At 38.8% G+C, this 17070-nt stretch overlaps 2 protein-coding genes across 3 annotated transcripts; both read left to right on the top strand.

Moving 5' to 3' along the window:
• The first annotated feature begins 4961 nt into the window (after nt 1-4961).
• Nucleotides 4962-6931, top strand: LOC121984172 (myb family transcription factor IPN2-like). The gene is made up of 6 exons (XM_042536990.1): nt 4962-5423; nt 5506-5582; nt 5652-5709; nt 5790-5850; nt 5931-6000; nt 6080-6931. The coding sequence occupies exons 1-6, from the start codon at nt 5234-5236 to the stop codon at nt 6689-6691; spliced, it is 1068 nt and encodes a 355-aa protein (XP_042392924.1). The 5' UTR covers nt 4962-5233; the 3' UTR covers nt 6692-6931.
• A 4547-nt stretch (nt 6932-11478) lies between these two features.
• On the top strand, nt 11479-16035 carry LOC121984171 (probable indole-3-acetic acid-amido synthetase GH3.6). Of its 2 annotated transcripts, none has more exons than XM_042536988.1 (3): nt 11479-11930; nt 14138-14245; nt 14328-16035. In XM_042536988.1, exons 1-3 carry the CDS (start codon nt 11620-11622, stop codon nt 15676-15678), a joined length of 1770 nt encoding a protein of 589 aa, XP_042392922.1. In that variant the 5' UTR covers nt 11479-11619; the 3' UTR covers nt 15679-16035. The 2 variants fall into 2 exon arrangements, with proteins under 2 accessions (XP_042392922.1, XP_042392923.1); XM_042536989.1 differs by having other exon boundaries at nt 11483-11930; nt 14331-16035.
• Nucleotides 16036-17070: the final 1035 nt, after the last annotated feature.

Raw genomic sequence — 17070 nt, 5'->3', positions numbered from 1 at the left:
TAGTCATTTGTAAGATTCTGCTAACTCCCAAGGATGATTCAAAGGAAAATTGGTTAAAAACTAATATTTTTCATATTGCATGCACCGTCACCGATAAAGTATGCAAGATGATCATTGACAACAATAGTTGTGAGAACATAGTCTCCACTGAGGCTATCTAGAAATTATAGTTGAGAATTGATCGTCATCCTAAATCATACAAGTTATCCTGGCTAAATAAAGACAGTGAGGTAACTATAGTCTGATGATGTCTCGTGTCTTTTCAATTAGTAAATATTTTATTAGTGTTTGATGTGATGTGATAGACATGAACACATATCATGTATTATTAGGGTGATGTTGGGAGTATGATCTCAATGTTATTCATCATGGATGGAAGAATATATATATACCCTTCAGGTCAAGGGAAAAAAGATTGTATTGACACCACTGCGAGAATGAACCACTCCAATTCCGATAGCCAAGAATACTAATTTGCTTATATATAGGTGTTTAGATGAGATGAAGCATGGAGGCATTGTTTATGCTTTTCTACTGTGCCATAGTGATGCCATAGCCACGGACGTTGAGTTACCTGCCGAAGTACAATAGCTACTAGTAGATTATAATGAGCTAATACCAGAAGATCTTCCTTTTGGAATACCACCCATACGAGGTATCCAGCATCAGATTGACCTTGTTCTAGGGTCGAGCCTGCCTAACCAACCAGCATATTACCTCTATCCCAAGGAGGCTGAAGAATTGTAGCGACAAGTGGTGGAATTACTAGAGAAGGGCTACATCCATGAGAGCATGAGCCCATGTGTAATTCCAGCCCCAATAGTATTAAAGAAAGATGGTTTGTGGCGTATGTGTATTGACAGTCGAGTCATCAACAAGATTACGATAAAGTACAAATTCCCAATTCTTTGCTTGGATGACATGTTGAATTAGTTATCTTATTCTAAGGTCTTCTCAAAAATTGACCTTAAAAGTGAATACCACAATATCATAATAAAGCCCAGAGATAAATAGAAAACTGCATTCAAGATGTAACATGGGCTATATGAGTGGATGGTAATGCCTTTTAGATTGACCAATACACCCAGCACATTCATGAGGTTTATGCATCAAATTCTGTGATGTTTCATGGGAGAGCTTGTGGTTGTCTACTTTGATGACATTCTCATCTACAGTCCAACATGGACATCCTACTTTAATCACCTCTATGCTATTTTTGAAAAACTAAAAATAGAATGCTTATTTATCAACATGAAGAAGTGTTCTTTCTTTCTACATTGGTATTTTCTTGGCTTTATTATGTCTATGATAGTGTGCACGTAGATCAAGCAAAGATAGATGTGGTCTTGGAGTGGCCGCACCCGAGGACCTTGCATAACGTTAGAAGTTTCCATGGCTTAACTTCTTTCTATCATCGATTCATCAAAAATTTTAGCACTCTGATTGCTCCCATCACTGAGTGTCTCAAGATATGAGATTTCAAGTGGTTTGTAGAAGCAGAGGATAGTTTTTAACTGGTCATGCAGAAGATGATCCAGGCAACAGTTCTAGCACTTCTTGATTTTGACTAAGTGTTCGAGGTCAACTATGATGAATCTGGCATTGGTATAGGAGGTGTTATGAGTCAGTCGGGGCGTCAAATTTCTTTCTTTAGTGAGAAGTTGTTCGGGTCCAAGAAGAATTATTCTACCTATGACTCAAAGTTCTATGCCTTTATTCAATCCTTAAAGTATTGGTGTCACTACCTACTATGGAAGGAATTCATCATGTTTACTTATCACGAAGCATTGAAGTACATCAATTGTCATACAAGCTGAGCAGGTGGCATGCCAAGTTGGTGGCTTATATACAGGAGTTTACCTTCACACTAAGACACCAAGCTGGAAGTCTGAATCATGTTGTAGATGTCTTAAGTCGTCGTTCTTTATTACTCACCACCATGAGTACCAATGTTGCAACCTTTGAGATTTTTCTAGATATGTACATTATTGACCCATCATTCGGAAGGATATTCTAGGAAGTACATGATGGACACCGACATTGATTTATTTTGCATAATGGTTATCAATTTTGTTGGTTGCAGTTATGCATTCCAAATTGTTCTCTAAGGTAGCATATCATGACATGTTAGCCCTCATCTCTGTCAATTTTTATTGGCCCAAGTTAACTGACAATATGGCACACTTTGTAGACCGATGTTATGTGTGCTAGCAATCTAAGGGGGTGCTCACCAAATGCAGGCTTATATACTCTCTTAACCATCCGTGGAGCTCCATGGTTCGATGTCAATATGAATTTTATATTGGGATTACCCCACACCCAATAAACCTCATATTATGTTCTTGTTGTGGTTGATAGGTTTTCAAAAATGGCACACTTTATAGCTTGTAGAAAGACTATGGATGTTGTCTGCATTGTCCATCTTTACTTCAAAGAGATCATGTGTTTACATGGCATACTTCAATCCATGACTTCAGACCGTGATATCAAGTTTATTAGTAATTTCTAGAAAAGCTTATAGAGAAAATTAGAAACATAATTGAACTTTACCAGTGCCAATCACCCCCAGACAGATGGTCAAACTAAGGTAGTGAATCAGAGTTTCAGCAATCTTCTGAGGTGTCTGATAGGAACTAAGCCAAAGCAATGGGATTTGGCGTTTCTTCAAAGAGAGTCTACCTACAACAAATCAAAAAACAGAACCATAGCTTTGAGTTCTTTCAAGATTGTCTATGGGCGGAACCCATTAGGGGTTCTGGACTTAGCCCTTGTTCCACGTATGGGATGATTTAATCTTATAGCAAATGAGATGGGAGAACATCTTCGAAACATTCAACAGTAGGTGAAATTGATAATTCTGGATAGTAATATAAAGTACAAAACTCGGGTTGACAGTCATCGTCGTCAGATACTTTTTGAGGTCAGTGATTTTGTTTGGGTTGTTTTAACTCATGATCGTTTCCCTATTGGTGAGTACAATAAACTAAAGGATCAAAAAATTGGACCGTGTGGGATACTGCAAAAGATCAACGACAATGTCTATAGGTTGCGCCTTCCTAGTCATCTGAAAACATCTGATGTCTTCAATGTGAAGTACTTGACTCCTTATTCGGTCAATGTTGATGAGATTGTTATGAACTTGAGGGAGAATTTTTTTCAACCTAGATAGACTGATGTAGGATCAATCCAACATAACCCCTTGAACTTCAAATAGTCATAACTTTTAATTCGAGACTCAGAATCAGGTTCTATCAGCGATCACATGTGCAGAATTTGAAAATCTACATTTGTTAAAGGGTACTCATAACCGTCAATTTTTTAGCCCAAATTTCACCGTTTAGGCCCTTATTAGAGCCTCCAAAGATTTTATTACTATTTTTAATAATTTTTATTTTTATTATATTTAAGGTATTTTTGATATTCCTTATAATTGTGTGTCATAGTTAGTCTAAAATAACGTGTTATTTTATAAATTTTAATTTCTACCAAAAGATTTTTTTTGAAAGACCTCTTTTCTTTTTCTACAAGATTATAATTGATGTCCATATATTGAGATTTTTTTTCCTTTCTTTATTTTTAAAGTTTAGAGTGTATATAAACACTTATCTAGTTACATGAGGATTAATCTCTCTTTTATTAATAAAATTTCCTTTTGTAACAAGTCTTATTAATTTTTCTTATTTTTTTTGGTATTCTCTCCTTTTGAGTTTCACCAATAATCTCCCCTCTCATAAAATTACTATCTCATCGCAAGGGATGATGTTTTCCCAAGATGCGTCTAACTATGTATCTAAGGGACGCACCTCACAAAACGGCACACCCCTTTGTAAATGTTTGTTACCACAAGTCTCAATATGCAAAAAGATCCACGTGTACACGGGTTCGAAGTCCTGAGTCCACAGTTTCTGGGTGGCCTAGAGATGGGGCACTCGGACTAAAGATCCACACGTACTCGAGCTCGAGCTCCCTAGTCTTTAGCTTCCAGGTGGTCGAGAAACGGGGCACTTAGAGTTGGGTTATTTGGGTGCTTTTGGGTCATCAGATTCTCTGGAGCTTAAGCAGTTCGGCATATCAGCAGGTCGGCAACTCGCTCGACTTAGCTCGATTTGCTCAACTGAGCGTAAATCAGGTAATAGTGATTCAGTAAGGTGATTGGGCTAGCGCCTTATGGGACCATATAGGCGTGTCCTATTAACCTGGAGTAGGTCGGATACTATCCGTATCACGTATGTATGATCTCTAGAAGATAATTACGCACTGATATATCTCAAGAAAAAGATTAATTTAATCAAAATATCATGCGTGCATGTTTCAGAAGACTTGAGAAGAATCTTTGATGAACTGACAAACAAGAAAGCATCTAATTCCCCTGATGGAATATTAGAACAAATCGTATAGATTTCCCTCCACGAAGAGAGCTTTATATTGTTCTTGCTCATCTTGTCTTCTTTCCTCCCCTTTATCTGGGCCCCTCTTGCTGTCAAAGTAATCATTTGACTTATTAAATTTCATCTCGAATTTGAATGGTTCACAGAGGAATGTTTTAATATATGCATGTTTTATTCCCTTTTATATATATATATATATATATATATATAATTTTCTTTTTATGTTCAGTCTTTTCTCTTATATTTTAAACAATAGTGTTTAAGATTAAAAACTTTAAATTGTCGGTATATAGATACAGTGTTTGTCTTTCAAGAAAATTTTGATTTATATATATATATTTGCATTGACTGTCCGGGAAAAATGATAAATTAAAAGTCGTTTTCACAATAAGAAGATTAGGGTTTGCATGTAACACTCAGGCTCTCACTAAACTTTTATTTTTCTGGCATAAGGAAAATCAAATTTCAGTTATTCAAAATAACATGCATATGCATATAGAACACAATATAGTACTTATTAAATAAAGCATAGTTATTTACCAAAAGTTGTTTGAGAGTAGCTAAGAAGAATAAGAACTTCATCAATCTCTCAGAGACACACAAGGGTTATTGGAAAAAGAGAAGGGAGAGAGAAAGATATATAGAGATAGAGAGCTGATCCATGGCTTTTAATCATGAGGCAACCATACATGGCTTTCCATGAGAGAGCTCTTTGATCTCCTTAGAAATCGAACCCTATTCCTACTTTTGATTTGTTCTTGAATCTCTTCCAAGAATTCCTCAGCGGCGGTTGAGGGAGGAGAGCCAGCTGAGAGATCTAAAGAACTAAAGAGAGGTACTAAAGAATGTTCCCTGCAGCTTCCAGGAAGCCGCCATCTACTTCTATGAATTCTGCTTCGCATGAGAGGTCTCCCATGTGTGTTCAAGGCGACTCCGGTCTCGTCCTCACCACCGACCCCAAGCCGCGCCTCCGATGGACGGCCGAGCTCCATGACCGCTTCGTCGATGCCGTCAACCAACTCGGTGGCCCAGACAGTATACTCATCTTCTCCGACTCGTCCCTTTTCTTCTAACCTGGAAGCGTTATGATTAATTAATTATCTTTAATTGTTTACAGAGGCCACGCCCAAGACGATCATGAGGGTAATGGGGGTCAAAGGTCTTACTCTCTATCATCTTAAGAGTCACCTTCAGGTAGCTAAATATCATCATAAATCATTAACTATTTAAACAGGGATTTAATTAATTTTTATTTTGATGTAGAAATTCAGACTCGGGAAGCAGCCGCATAGAGAATTCAACGATCCTTCACTCAAGGAAGGTAAATAAAACTACTACACACATACTTAAAATCTTTTTCTTCTTATAAATTCACTATAAATATATGCAATATTGAAGCAGCAATGGATCTACATAGAAACACAGCCTCTTCATCCCGAATAATGGGTCGAAGCATGAATGAGTGAGTTGTAAATTTATTTTATTATATATAGAAGTTGAGGGAGATTGTTAATATAATCGGATATTTTTCATGTATATCAGGAGTTTGCATGGCACAGAAGCCCTCAGAATGCAGATGGAAGTGCATAGAAGATTGCATGAGCAATTAGAGGTATATATTTTTCGTTTTTGTACAGCTAGAGAAAATTAAGGAGAGGGAGATTATTAATTTAATTTTGATGAGTTTGTAGGTTCAGAAACATCTGCAAATAAGGATCGAAGCCCAAGGGAAGTACATGCAAAGCATATTGGAGAAAGCATATCAAACACTCGCAGCAGATCAGGGCTTGGGCTACAACAAAGATCAGGTAGGAGGGGATCAAGTAGGGTTTGTTCAAGACACCATGGGCTTCCACGATCTGCAACTTTTCGGTGGCGGAGACCTGCATCTTGATAACCTGCACCAAGTGCACTTGAATCAACCTCTTGATCACGGCCTCTACTTGACTCCCAACGACCACCCTAGCTCAGCCCTGATCGGTAAGAAAATTATGGCTACGTCTCATGATCCCTACATTACTAACCCTTGGGATGACGAGGACGACGACGATGATAACCTTCACGTCGGGAAACAAGAAGAGCTTCATCAGAACATTGGCAATATTGCACCGGGGTTGATCGATGCTGCCGCCGCCAACGGCCGGCGCATGGTCGTCGATGTCTATGAGGCAAAACCAATGATCTCGAATGCGGGCGGCTCGGAGGGATCCACAAAAATGGATAGACCATCTCCATTGCGAGATCACCCTCTTTCCATGGAAGGTATCAACGCCATGTTAATAGGAGGCAGCTTTGCCCAGTGAAAGAAGCTCGTCTAATATAATTATGCATGCTTCGACGTTAATAAGGACATATAGTGATTTCCGGGGTATTCTTTTAAACCACAAACTAGCTAGCTAGCTAATTAATTCAGTTTCAGAAAATTTCTGATCTTGAGTATCGTACGACGGTACAAGGACATTAACTACTTGGTGTTTGTTTGGGAGCGAGTAATTAAGAGCTTAATTAGTTAATTAATGTATGAATCTTCTTTGCTTTCATTAGAATTGAAAAGCATGCATGAGTGTTCTTGAGTGCCACAAAAAGAAGCGAAGCTTCCTTGCATTTCTTCTCTGGGTCTACTGCGCGCGGTTGCAGTATCCGAGGTGCATTTATGCTCGTTGCTTTTGTTCTCCGGCACATCCTCCGGTCCACTAGCTAGTGTTCGAATTAAAGTGGCTGCTGCAACGAAGAGAAGCTTCCTCGAGAGACTCAACGATAGCTTCTTCTGTCTAACCTTTATATATATCATCTTTATTTATTCTGCTTTCTAATTGTATTTTGATGTGTTGGGTTGGGTGGAGAGCTTTTTGTATCCCTACTTGCTCCCTCTCATGTTTCTTCATTTACCTGCAGTCAGTCAATGGAGGTTTCAGAACAGTCATCGCTTTTAATTGCCAAGAGTTTTAGGATGGTTGGGAAATGCCTTTTCAGTGTTTTTTTTTTTGTTTTGTTTTACCCCAAATCAAAGCACTTTTAATATTAAATAAGATGTTTTATAGATTTATAAAATAACTCTTTTTTTTCCAATAGATAAATTAAATATGAGGCGGTGCGTAGAGTTTTACTAAGATGTCAAAAGAGTGATCATATTGAGAATTTTTGCTTTCTTGTAGATCGACTTTGTTCAAATCTTCTCCCTTACAACTCACCTTTTTCTTACCTCTAGCTAGGTAACTAGTGAACTTCTATTTATCTAGTCATACCAATTCATCCATTTCGACTGACATGTCCAATCCAAATTGTTGGTCTTCTAAAGGGCGTTTGATCCTTATTATATCCTATTATTATTTGAAAGTTAATAATAAAGTGGAGAAGATGATAAATTAAAAATGTGGCTGAAAATTTAATAGGACGAAGGTTCCATGTGATCTTGCAATACAAAAGTGTTAGTGTCGAATCGAGAAAGGATTCTCGACATTGATCCTCCGACGCTTAAGTCAACTTCCGATGATGTGGAAAATAGCAAAAATGTTGTAGCACAGAGTGTGTAGAATAACAAAGTTAGCATATCTCTTAGCTTCCCGTAGTTGGGAACCCCTTTTATAGTGTCACTGTAGCATCTATGCACGTATATCAAAGTGTGCACATATTTTTCCAAACGTCCTCTGAAAAGATATGTCAAAAAGTGTTCCTAATACTTTTCCTTAGCGAATATGTATATGTCTGATGTGATAGGCTGAAAGCTTTCAAAGTACAATTTACTTGCGGAACATGCTCTATTGTCAGTGACACAAACCTCTCTAAAAGAGTACGAGGAGATACATAGGTGAGCCCCGTTGTAGGTCGACCGGTGTCCGCTTTGCCGAGACACTTTCGCTCGATCGTGCTGAACAACACAATCTTCCTTAATTCACTTATCTTTTTCGTAGTCGGAGGATTGCATCTCTCACAAACGGACATGTCATCTGCTCGGCTGAGACGATAGCCGATGATGTAGTATCCATCCGTCTCTTAACTTTATGCTGTCTGCTTGGCCTTGCTTGCCCATTCGGACATGCCGTCAGTCCAACCATAACTGGCCCGTTCGACCGATCTATGGCTAGCTAGCATCTCTTTTCCTTCCTTGACTTTGACCTATCATTAGTGAAGCCCCTCTTCATCACAGTATCAAATCCCATTAGCTAGTTCATCTTGAACTATAGGTTTGACCATTCCCCATCAAGCCCATTTGGCTAGATAACCTCATCTACCCAACTGACCCACTCGGTATGACAAGGCCATCTAATCCGATTGACCTATTTGACTAGTTTAGTTCTTCAGGATCCTCCAACCTACTATATAAGTGACTAACCTAACCAACTAAACTCAGTATTTTGTTAAGTTTGATGATGTTGTTCAATGCTTAGAGCATCTCCGATGGGAGTTGGAGCTCCCACTAGTGACATGGCTTGTGGGGCGAACCTCCCTCCCATAGTGGGAGGGAGGTTCGTCCCTCAAACAATGGAGTGGCTCCACAAACGCGGAGACGCTCCGTTGACAGTATTTTTTTAATTATTTTTTTAATATTTTTTTAATATTTTTTATTAAAAAACGCATTATGTATAGGTTGTGTAGATTAAAGGTGAAATTGAACGTTGAACGACTAATTTGATAATCGTTGTTCAACTGTCAATTTTTTAATTAAAAAAAATCTATAAATATATCATGAACTCTCATCTTTTTCATTCATTTTTTCATTCTATATTTCTTTCATCCTTTCATTCTCTATTTGTATTCAAGATGGATAAAAATTTCAGTACTTCTTTTACAAATTTTTTGAATTTTTCAAATATAGAAAAAAAATACATCTTCTCAAAATACTCACATTCCTTCAAATCATGATGCCCAATATCCTCAATTTTTCTCTCACACGTAATACTGTCAAAATTTTCAAAATATTTCATATATTCCACAAGGTTTTCCAAATTTTCTAAAGTTCTCAAAATTTTTCCCTTCCCCTTTAGAGTAACACCGTCCCAGCTCCATTTGGTATGTATTCACGCTAAGATTGGTCAGCCATGAGCAACCAATTTGGGATGCCTTCTCTGCCTTTCGTATTTTCACCTCCTAAACCACTAGCCATATTTTTTATTGAAGCAAGAATGGCTACTATCGACCCATCTATTAGCGACAAAGAGCCTCTAACGTCATCGTCTATTCCAACATCTCAGTGGCCACCACACTCATCACAAGAAGAGTGTGAAGTTGAATAGGAAAAATATGATTCGAAACGAAGATTTTGGTACCTTGATGAAGACATGATCCTTGCGAAGTCATGAGTGTTGGAGGATCGGTGGCCGGCTTGAAGGGGGGTTGGATAGGCGGCACCCCCAAATCGCTCGCTTTCTACGTATTTGTTAGTTGCGCAGCGGAATACAAATAATACAAACACAAATACGAAAGCTAAATACAAATACAAAGAACAAGAAAGAGCAAGCAAACCAACATGCGCCTATTTACGTGGTTCGGAGATAAAGCTCCTACTCCACGGCGTGTCTGTAAGGTGGACGATCCCTATCCGTCGGTGGATTACTCCCCGGAAGACCTCCGGCTAGCTCAAACCTGCTTGTGGGTGGAGAAACCTCACCACAAACTCACCAAGACCTCTTGGATACAAGGGAGACTCTTGAGCACTTGTAGACTACTAATTAGACCTTAACCAAGTCTAATTTCGTCACCTTGGCCGACCATACCAAGCTCCTTCTTATAGAGCTTGGAACAAATCAGAACCTGATTTGCCCATTACCAGTCGACTGGTCCTTGCACCAGTCGACTGATGTCAGCCCAACGGCTCTTTCAACGGCTATCTGCTACAGTGCATCAGTCGACTGGTCCATACACCAGTCAACTGCTACAGTGCCGCTACAGTAACTGCTACAGTGCCGCTGCAGTAACTGCTACAATGCCGCTACAGTAAACCCCTAAAACTAGGATTTTACTCCGAGTACAATCTCTCATGCACTCGTACCCTCACGACTCATTTGACTCTTCTTTGCAGCCTTGACCTCTTGCCTTCAAGCCTACTTCCTTTGGCTCTCGTCCCTCGGATGCATCCAAGCCCGCGGCTTGTCTCCAATGCCATCCTTCGCGTATGCCTTGAAGTCGCTTCCCTCGGCCATTGTCCTTGCTGCCTTGTCCACGGTCCCTCGGATGCTCCATCCTTCACCGGACCCGAAGCCGTCAACCTGAGTCACATGTGTATCCTGCAGTTCTGCACAACTCAAGTACACATATCAAATAACAAGGGTAAACCTAACTTAAACCGTTTGCCCAAACACCAAAACACATGGTCCCGCGGACCATTGAGATTGCTCCAACAATGAGCAACTATCATCACTGATGCAGTCATTGATAATGACTAGAAGGATCAAACTTTTTAGAAATGCGCTGATTACTACAACATGCATCGGGCCATTGGAACTATGAAGAGAAGCTATCAGGTGCTAAAATCACATTATTGTAAGTTTACGTCGATAATAAATGAATTTTCTGTAACTTATGATAATTTGTATACTTATCATCAAAACGGATGGAGTGATGAGAGAATGCATTGAATATGTGGAAAACCAACAATAAAACAAAGATTTTAAGTATATGAATGTGTGGAGGGTTCTCAAAGAATATGATAAATATGTTCCATAATTAGTTGCGCATTCCTCTAATAAGAAGGTAAGGACATTCGAATAAGGGGAGAACACTTCAGTATCAAATCCAAATCCAGATACTAGTGTTGATGTGGATGACTTTGAAGTTCGTATTCGTCCGATAAGACAAAAGGCAACGAAGAGGAAAGATAAATTCAAAATCAGAGAGTACGACACAATGAAACAAATCCTCGACTAAGAATGATAAGATATTAAAAAATATCAAATGAAAAAAATAATTTTATGATAAAGTTAAGATATTTTATAAGGATGATGAAATTATATATATATATATAATTCAACCTTTTAATTTTTCATTCCAAGTAATTAAACAAAATCTAAACCTTTCGAATGCATAAATCCAGTAAGCAAAACAACAGCTGAAAGAAACTAAAGACAGAACAACGGTAGGTAGCTGTCGGTGGATCTTTGCTTGGTAGTGAAGGTTTTGCGGCAAACCCCCGTGTCGTTTGCGATGTTAGTTACCAAATTGCGGCGCAAAAGTGTTGGTAAAACACGGAATTAAGAAGGCGAATCTCAATACGCAACTCTAGAAGCGGGCGGCGATGGCAGCGTCGTCAGGGGCGGTGGAGGTGTTTGAGGGGTCCACCCGCGACGCCCACCGGATTCAGATGCAGACTCTCCGCTCGATCCTTGAGCGGAACGCCGCCGTTGGCTATCTCCGCCGTTTCCTCTGCGGAGACGCCGGCTTCCCTGATCCCGCCCAGGCTGATCCAGCTCACACCGCCGCAGCTTTCCGCCGCCTAGTCCCGCTCTCCTCCTACGACGACTACGCCGATCTGATCGATCGGGTTGCTGACGGCGCCGAGCCGCCCACCGCTCTATCGGTCGATCCCCTTCTCTGCTTCTTCAACAGGTCTCTCTTGCTATCTTGCTCCCTTTAAATTTCTCTCTTCTGATGGGCCATCGTTCAAATTTTGAGGCTTTGTGAACAGAGTTGATTTCAAAAATGGTAATCGTATTCGATTGTTTCGATGGATACAATTCTACCTTTTTTACTGGAAAAGAGAGAGGATAAAGCAATCTGTATTAACGTCTTGAATCGATCGAATGTCAACAGATGAAACACGAGAATGATCTTGGTTTTTCCCAGATCATACCACCACCCCTCAGCAATTTTTTTTCTTCTTTAAGTTTTATTTAAATCTTCGAGCTCAGCATCATTTTTCTCTAAATCGACTTATTTACAAAAGTATTCATTTTGAAGTTTCACATATCCCTTGGAGTATAACTATAAGCGAATGTCTATTACCGTTTATCCAGTCTAATTGGCACAACATTTTTCAAGAGTTGATTTGTTTGGTATCCTCAAAATCCACTTGCCTAGGTTCTTTTGCACTAAAATGGTTATTTGGAGGTTCTCATAGTTCACAAATATAGGTAAATACTCATATATGAGCGTACTCTGTGCAAAATGGATTTGCAGCATAATTTTTATTTGAGTGTATTTACATCTAAAATGATCATTTTTATCTCATGATTCAGGAATGCAAAAGACTACCAAAAGGTGGATATATGCTGAGAATTGATGTAGCATTCTTATAAGCAATATAGATAGACTTCACAGTGAACTGAACTTCTGTTTCCCATCTCTATTCAATCTGATCAGACTGACCCTGATTGCAAATATGAAACTCAGCACTCTTTCTTTCAGCTTCAATACTTCTCTTACTGATACTTCCCCCATTTGAGAGCCCAAATCCTCAAGTCCAGGAATAGATTAAGAAACTGATGCTAATTTATTCTGACATGTAAAAGATTGTTCAAAATCATGCTTCATGAGAGAATCTCCACTCCATCTGTCTAGCCAAAATATTGTTTTGCTACCATCTCCAAGTTTCTTTCTAATATTGCTATTGAAAAAATCCAGCACCTTGCTATAGTCTTTCAGAAAAGACCATTTCCTATCTATTACTAATTGATAGGTATTCAGCATTTTCAATTCTATGTTGGCTGATATTACCAGAGTAGTTCTTTTTTAGTTTCATCTTGTTTGTCAGGTGATACAAAAGAGGAATGAAAGAAAAGTAATAAATGTAGATTTTAAATTTATAATTAATATTCATTAACTATCTTAAGGTGTTGATATTTTTAATTTTGTAATAATTTAATTGGTATCTTTTAATTTGATAAGAGTTTATTGGATTATTGTGCTTCACACCAATGGCATTTCTTTCCTTATTTAATTATAATTATGGGTTTTCAATGAATAAATTTCTTATTAATTTCTCTGTTTGTGATTTCTCCAAATTTTTTCTTTAAGTCATTTCTTTTATTTCATCAATTTTGTCCCAACAACATCAAGTTCCACCACCAATCCCATATCAAGCCCAAACCACCTAAGTTGTTTAATACAAGTATCCCAGGCTAATAAATGTGTTGCCCTGTTATCAACAGATTGGCTTTTTACCATATAAAATTTTCTTTTGAGCTTGTCTATTGACTTCATAACCCATTTAGGCACTACGCAGTAGGTGAATTATATCATAATTTTTTTTCTTCCAATGGTGCAAATCTGCAGCTACACATACTGAATTATTCATTGTCTGTAACTTCTGCTAGGCTTTTTAATCCCAACTGATACCCCAGGTAAATGATTGGTAGCTCTTCAGCTTTTCAGCTTTGCAACCAAAACTTGCTGCCAGTCTTTCACCAATATAACTCATAAATGACTTGTTGGAATTGATATTTAAGCCACTGACCAAACTGAAGCAAGCCAATACTGTGCTGAGATTTTTTTTATTTCTAGTTCATCTACCCTCATGAATATTCAAGTATCACCTGCGTACTATAAAATTATCGAATAGTCTCTGACAGAAATTTGTATGATTTTGTATAGCATCCCTTATAACAGCATTTTAGCAAAATCCTTATGGCTCATTTAAAAAAAATACATAACAAACTTCAAATGGGCATTTTGAAGTTTTCTGCTTCTGAAGTAATTTGCTTGTTTTTTTTCTCTCCCTCATCTTGTACTTTTCAGACTGGAGCAATTAAATTGATCAGACAAATTAAATGGCACGACGAGAAGTGTAGCTCTCAAAATGTCTACTTCTTTTTCAGTTCAGGAACAAGCACATCGAAGCCAAAGCTGATTCCTTACTTTGATTCAAGCCTAGCAAAATCTGCTTCCAGTGTAGCACATCAAACCAGCTCGGCCCTTCTCCAAAGGTCATCTTTCGATCAAACAATTTGCACTTCATTCAACTTTGTGTACCCTTCTTTCTCATCAATTCAGTTTTTTTTGCTACAGCAGGTTATTTCCCCCAACAAGATCTGCCAACAAAGTTCTATGGTTCCTCTATGCAGGAAATGTAACTGCAACCAAAGCAGGGTACAAGGTGATGGCTGCTTCTGCATTCCCTTTTCACAACAACACCCCAACACCTTCACCACTGCTCTCAATGTGCGTCAGCCCCCGTGAGGTCATCGTAGGAGCAGACACCCTTCAACAGATGTATTGTCATCTTCTTTGCGGCCTCAGCCTCTCTGCTTCCGTAGACTGCATTCGTGCACCTTATGCAGCTGGCCTCATCAGGGCAATTCGAATGCTGGAATCCAAATGGATGCAGCTTTGTGATGACATCGAATATGGATCACTGAGCTCAGAGATCACAGAGCCTTCCATGAGAGTTGCAGTTCAAGAATTGCTTGGAGCTCCACAGCCAGAGTTGGCTACAAGGATACGAGAAATTTGCATGAGAAATAATTGGCGGGGTATTCTTTGCCGCTTGTGGCCAAAACTTTGTTACATTGCGTGCGTCAGCACAGGAAGCATGGAACAATATTTTTCACTCATAAAGCATTATGCTGGTGATAATTTGCCATTGTTGGGTGGAAACTACTTTGCTTCAGAGTGCCCTATTGGCATCAACATGGATAGAAGTCGCCCACCTGCTACCACAAGCTTTGTGATCATTCCCTCAGCGGCTTACTTTGAGTTCCTCCCTTTCGAGCTTGGAGGTTCACCTAATGTTCAAGAAACAGTAGACATATCTGGTGTAGAGGTAGGAAAGATGTATGAGGTGGTGGTGACTACTTACAGAGGACTTTACCGCTACCGCTTGAACGATGTCGTCAAGGTTGTTGGCTTTTATAACTCCTTACCAAGAGTGGAATTCATCACAAGAGCACCAAAAGGAGATTCAGAGGTCTTCACGGAGAGAGATTTGATCTCTGCAATGACTACTTTGGGGCTTATGATCGGGGATGGAAAGGGAGGAGAAATAGTGGAGTTTGCTGGGTATTTGGACCCCAACTCAGACCAGGGACATGTAATCATCTTTGTGGAGTTGGACAAGGATTGCTTGTTTCTGCAAAGGGAGAATGTGGACAAATCCATTGGACAACTGAGCAGGTGTTGTCAGTCACTTGAAGCTTGTTTGGGGAGTGTTTATAAGGTGAAGAGGGCAAAGGGAAATCTTGGTCTTCTTGAGTTGTCGATAGTGAAACCAGGTAGCTTTGAAGGGTTAGCAAGAATGGCCATCAAGAGTGGAGCACCTGCCAACCAATATAAACCTGCAAAGATACTTCGGACCTGCAAATTTGTAAATTTATTGAAAGAAAATGTCATATTGAGCAGTGCCAGTGAGCTCAGCTTCTGAATTGTAGCAGACATGAAGATATAGAACAAGGCATCGCTCGCAATACATTCAAAAAACTCAATAGACCTACTTGCTGAACCAACTATAAGCGAATGTCTATTACAAGTTTATCCAGTCTAATTGGCACAACATTTTTCAAGAGTTGATTTGTTTGGTACAATATTTCCTCAAAATTCATTTGCCTAGGTTCTTTTGCACTAAAATGGTTATTTGGAGGTTCTCATAGTTCATAAATATAGTTATACTCAGTGCAAAATGGATTTGCAGCATACTTTTTATTTGAGTGTATTTACATGTAAAATGATCATTTTTATCTCATAATTAAGGAATCAATGGAATGCATCATTCAATAGTTTAGATCGTGTAAGTTGGAGAGAGACGTGTTTTTATAAGTGCACTAGCTTTAGGAAATCTTAAAATGCCCATGAATTGTTGTGAAGAAATCGACGGTAGACAAAACATATAGCAGTCAAATAATGTTGGAATAACACCCAAATTTAACGTGGAAAAATCCTCTTCAGAGGAAAAAAAATCACAGAAAAAGAGAGAGTTCACTATGTTAAAATGGAGAGTACAAGATGATCACTTCTGCGAAACTCTAATTGATCCCCATACACATAGCACCTCACAACTATATATATATATACCGTATATATATATATATATATCCTTAGAAAACAGGAAAAAAGATAAGGAGTACAGGATAGAGAGCAATCCGATAAGGAAGGAAGAAAAAGTCTTGATAAAACTTCATATGGCCAGATGGCGAGAATTGCTCTGTTCATAAAAGATGACTTTCCTTCTTGAACTAATTAATTTACCAACTCAATGCTCCAGCAAATTTGACACATACTCAACAAATCTCCGCCTTGCGTCAAATTTCAAAAAAATGAACTCTCCCCCAATCCAAAAACCCTGAAAGGCAATCAACAGTGCTGAACACCAACCAAGTCCAAACAATGTTGGAGCTTGGCAATGGGAAGTGATTTGGTTAACATGTCAGTTGGGTTGCCATCAGTGTGGATCTTCTTCACAACCACTTCACCATTTGCAATAGTATCACGAACAAAATGTTGCCTGACACTAATATGCTTGGTTTTACTATGGTACATGCTATTCTTCATCATGTGTATAGCGCTTTGGCTATCACAAAATATAGTAAGAACATCTTGATTTAGTCCAAGCTCAGTAACCAAACCATGAAGCCAGATAGCTTCCTAAACACCTTCTGTCGCTGCAACATATTCGGCTTCAATGGTTGACAAGGCTGCAATTGACTGAAGAGAAGCACACCAACTGATGGCCGAACCACATAAAGAAAATATATATCCAGATAGTGATCTTCTCCGGTCTAAATCACCAGCATAATCAACATCAACATAGCCGACTACT

The sequence above is a fragment of the Zingiber officinale genome, chromosome 5B, assembly GCF_018446385.1.
Source record: "Zingiber officinale cultivar Zhangliang chromosome 5B, Zo_v1.1, whole genome shotgun sequence".
Classification (NCBI taxonomy): Eukaryota; Viridiplantae; Streptophyta; class Magnoliopsida; order Zingiberales; family Zingiberaceae; genus Zingiber; species Zingiber officinale.
The sequence above is the reverse complement of the archived record's forward strand: the minus strand, read 5'-3'. Positions and strand labels throughout refer to the sequence as shown.

What these genes read in the sequence shown, in the direction of transcription:
- LOC121984172 (XM_042536990.1), top strand. Translation starts at nt 5,234, where the DNA reads ATGTTCCCTGCAGCTTCCAGGAAGCCGCCATCTACTTCTATGAATTCT. An exon ending in CGATCCTTCACTCAAGGAAG is followed by an intron (nt 5,710 to 5,789) that starts GTAAATAAAACT and finishes ATATTGAAGCAG; the next exon opens with CAATGGATCTACATAGAAAC. An exon ending in ATGGGTCGAAGCATGAATGA is followed by an intron (nt 5,851 to 5,930) that starts GTGAGTTGTAAA and finishes CATGTATATCAG; the next exon opens with GAGTTTGCATGGCACAGAAG.
- LOC121984171 (XM_042536988.1), top strand. Translation starts at nt 11,620, where the DNA reads ATGGCAGCGTCGTCAGGGGCGGTGGAGGTGTTTGAGGGGTCCACCCGC. An exon ending in CTTCTCTGCTTCTTCAACAG is followed by an intron (nt 11,931 to 14,137) that starts GTCTCTCTTGCT and finishes CTTCTTTTTCAG; the next exon opens with TTCAGGAACAAGCACATCGA. An exon ending in AGCTCGGCCCTTCTCCAAAG is followed by an intron (nt 14,246 to 14,327) that starts GTCATCTTTCGA and finishes TTTTTGCTACAG; the next exon opens with CAGGTTATTTCCCCCAACAA.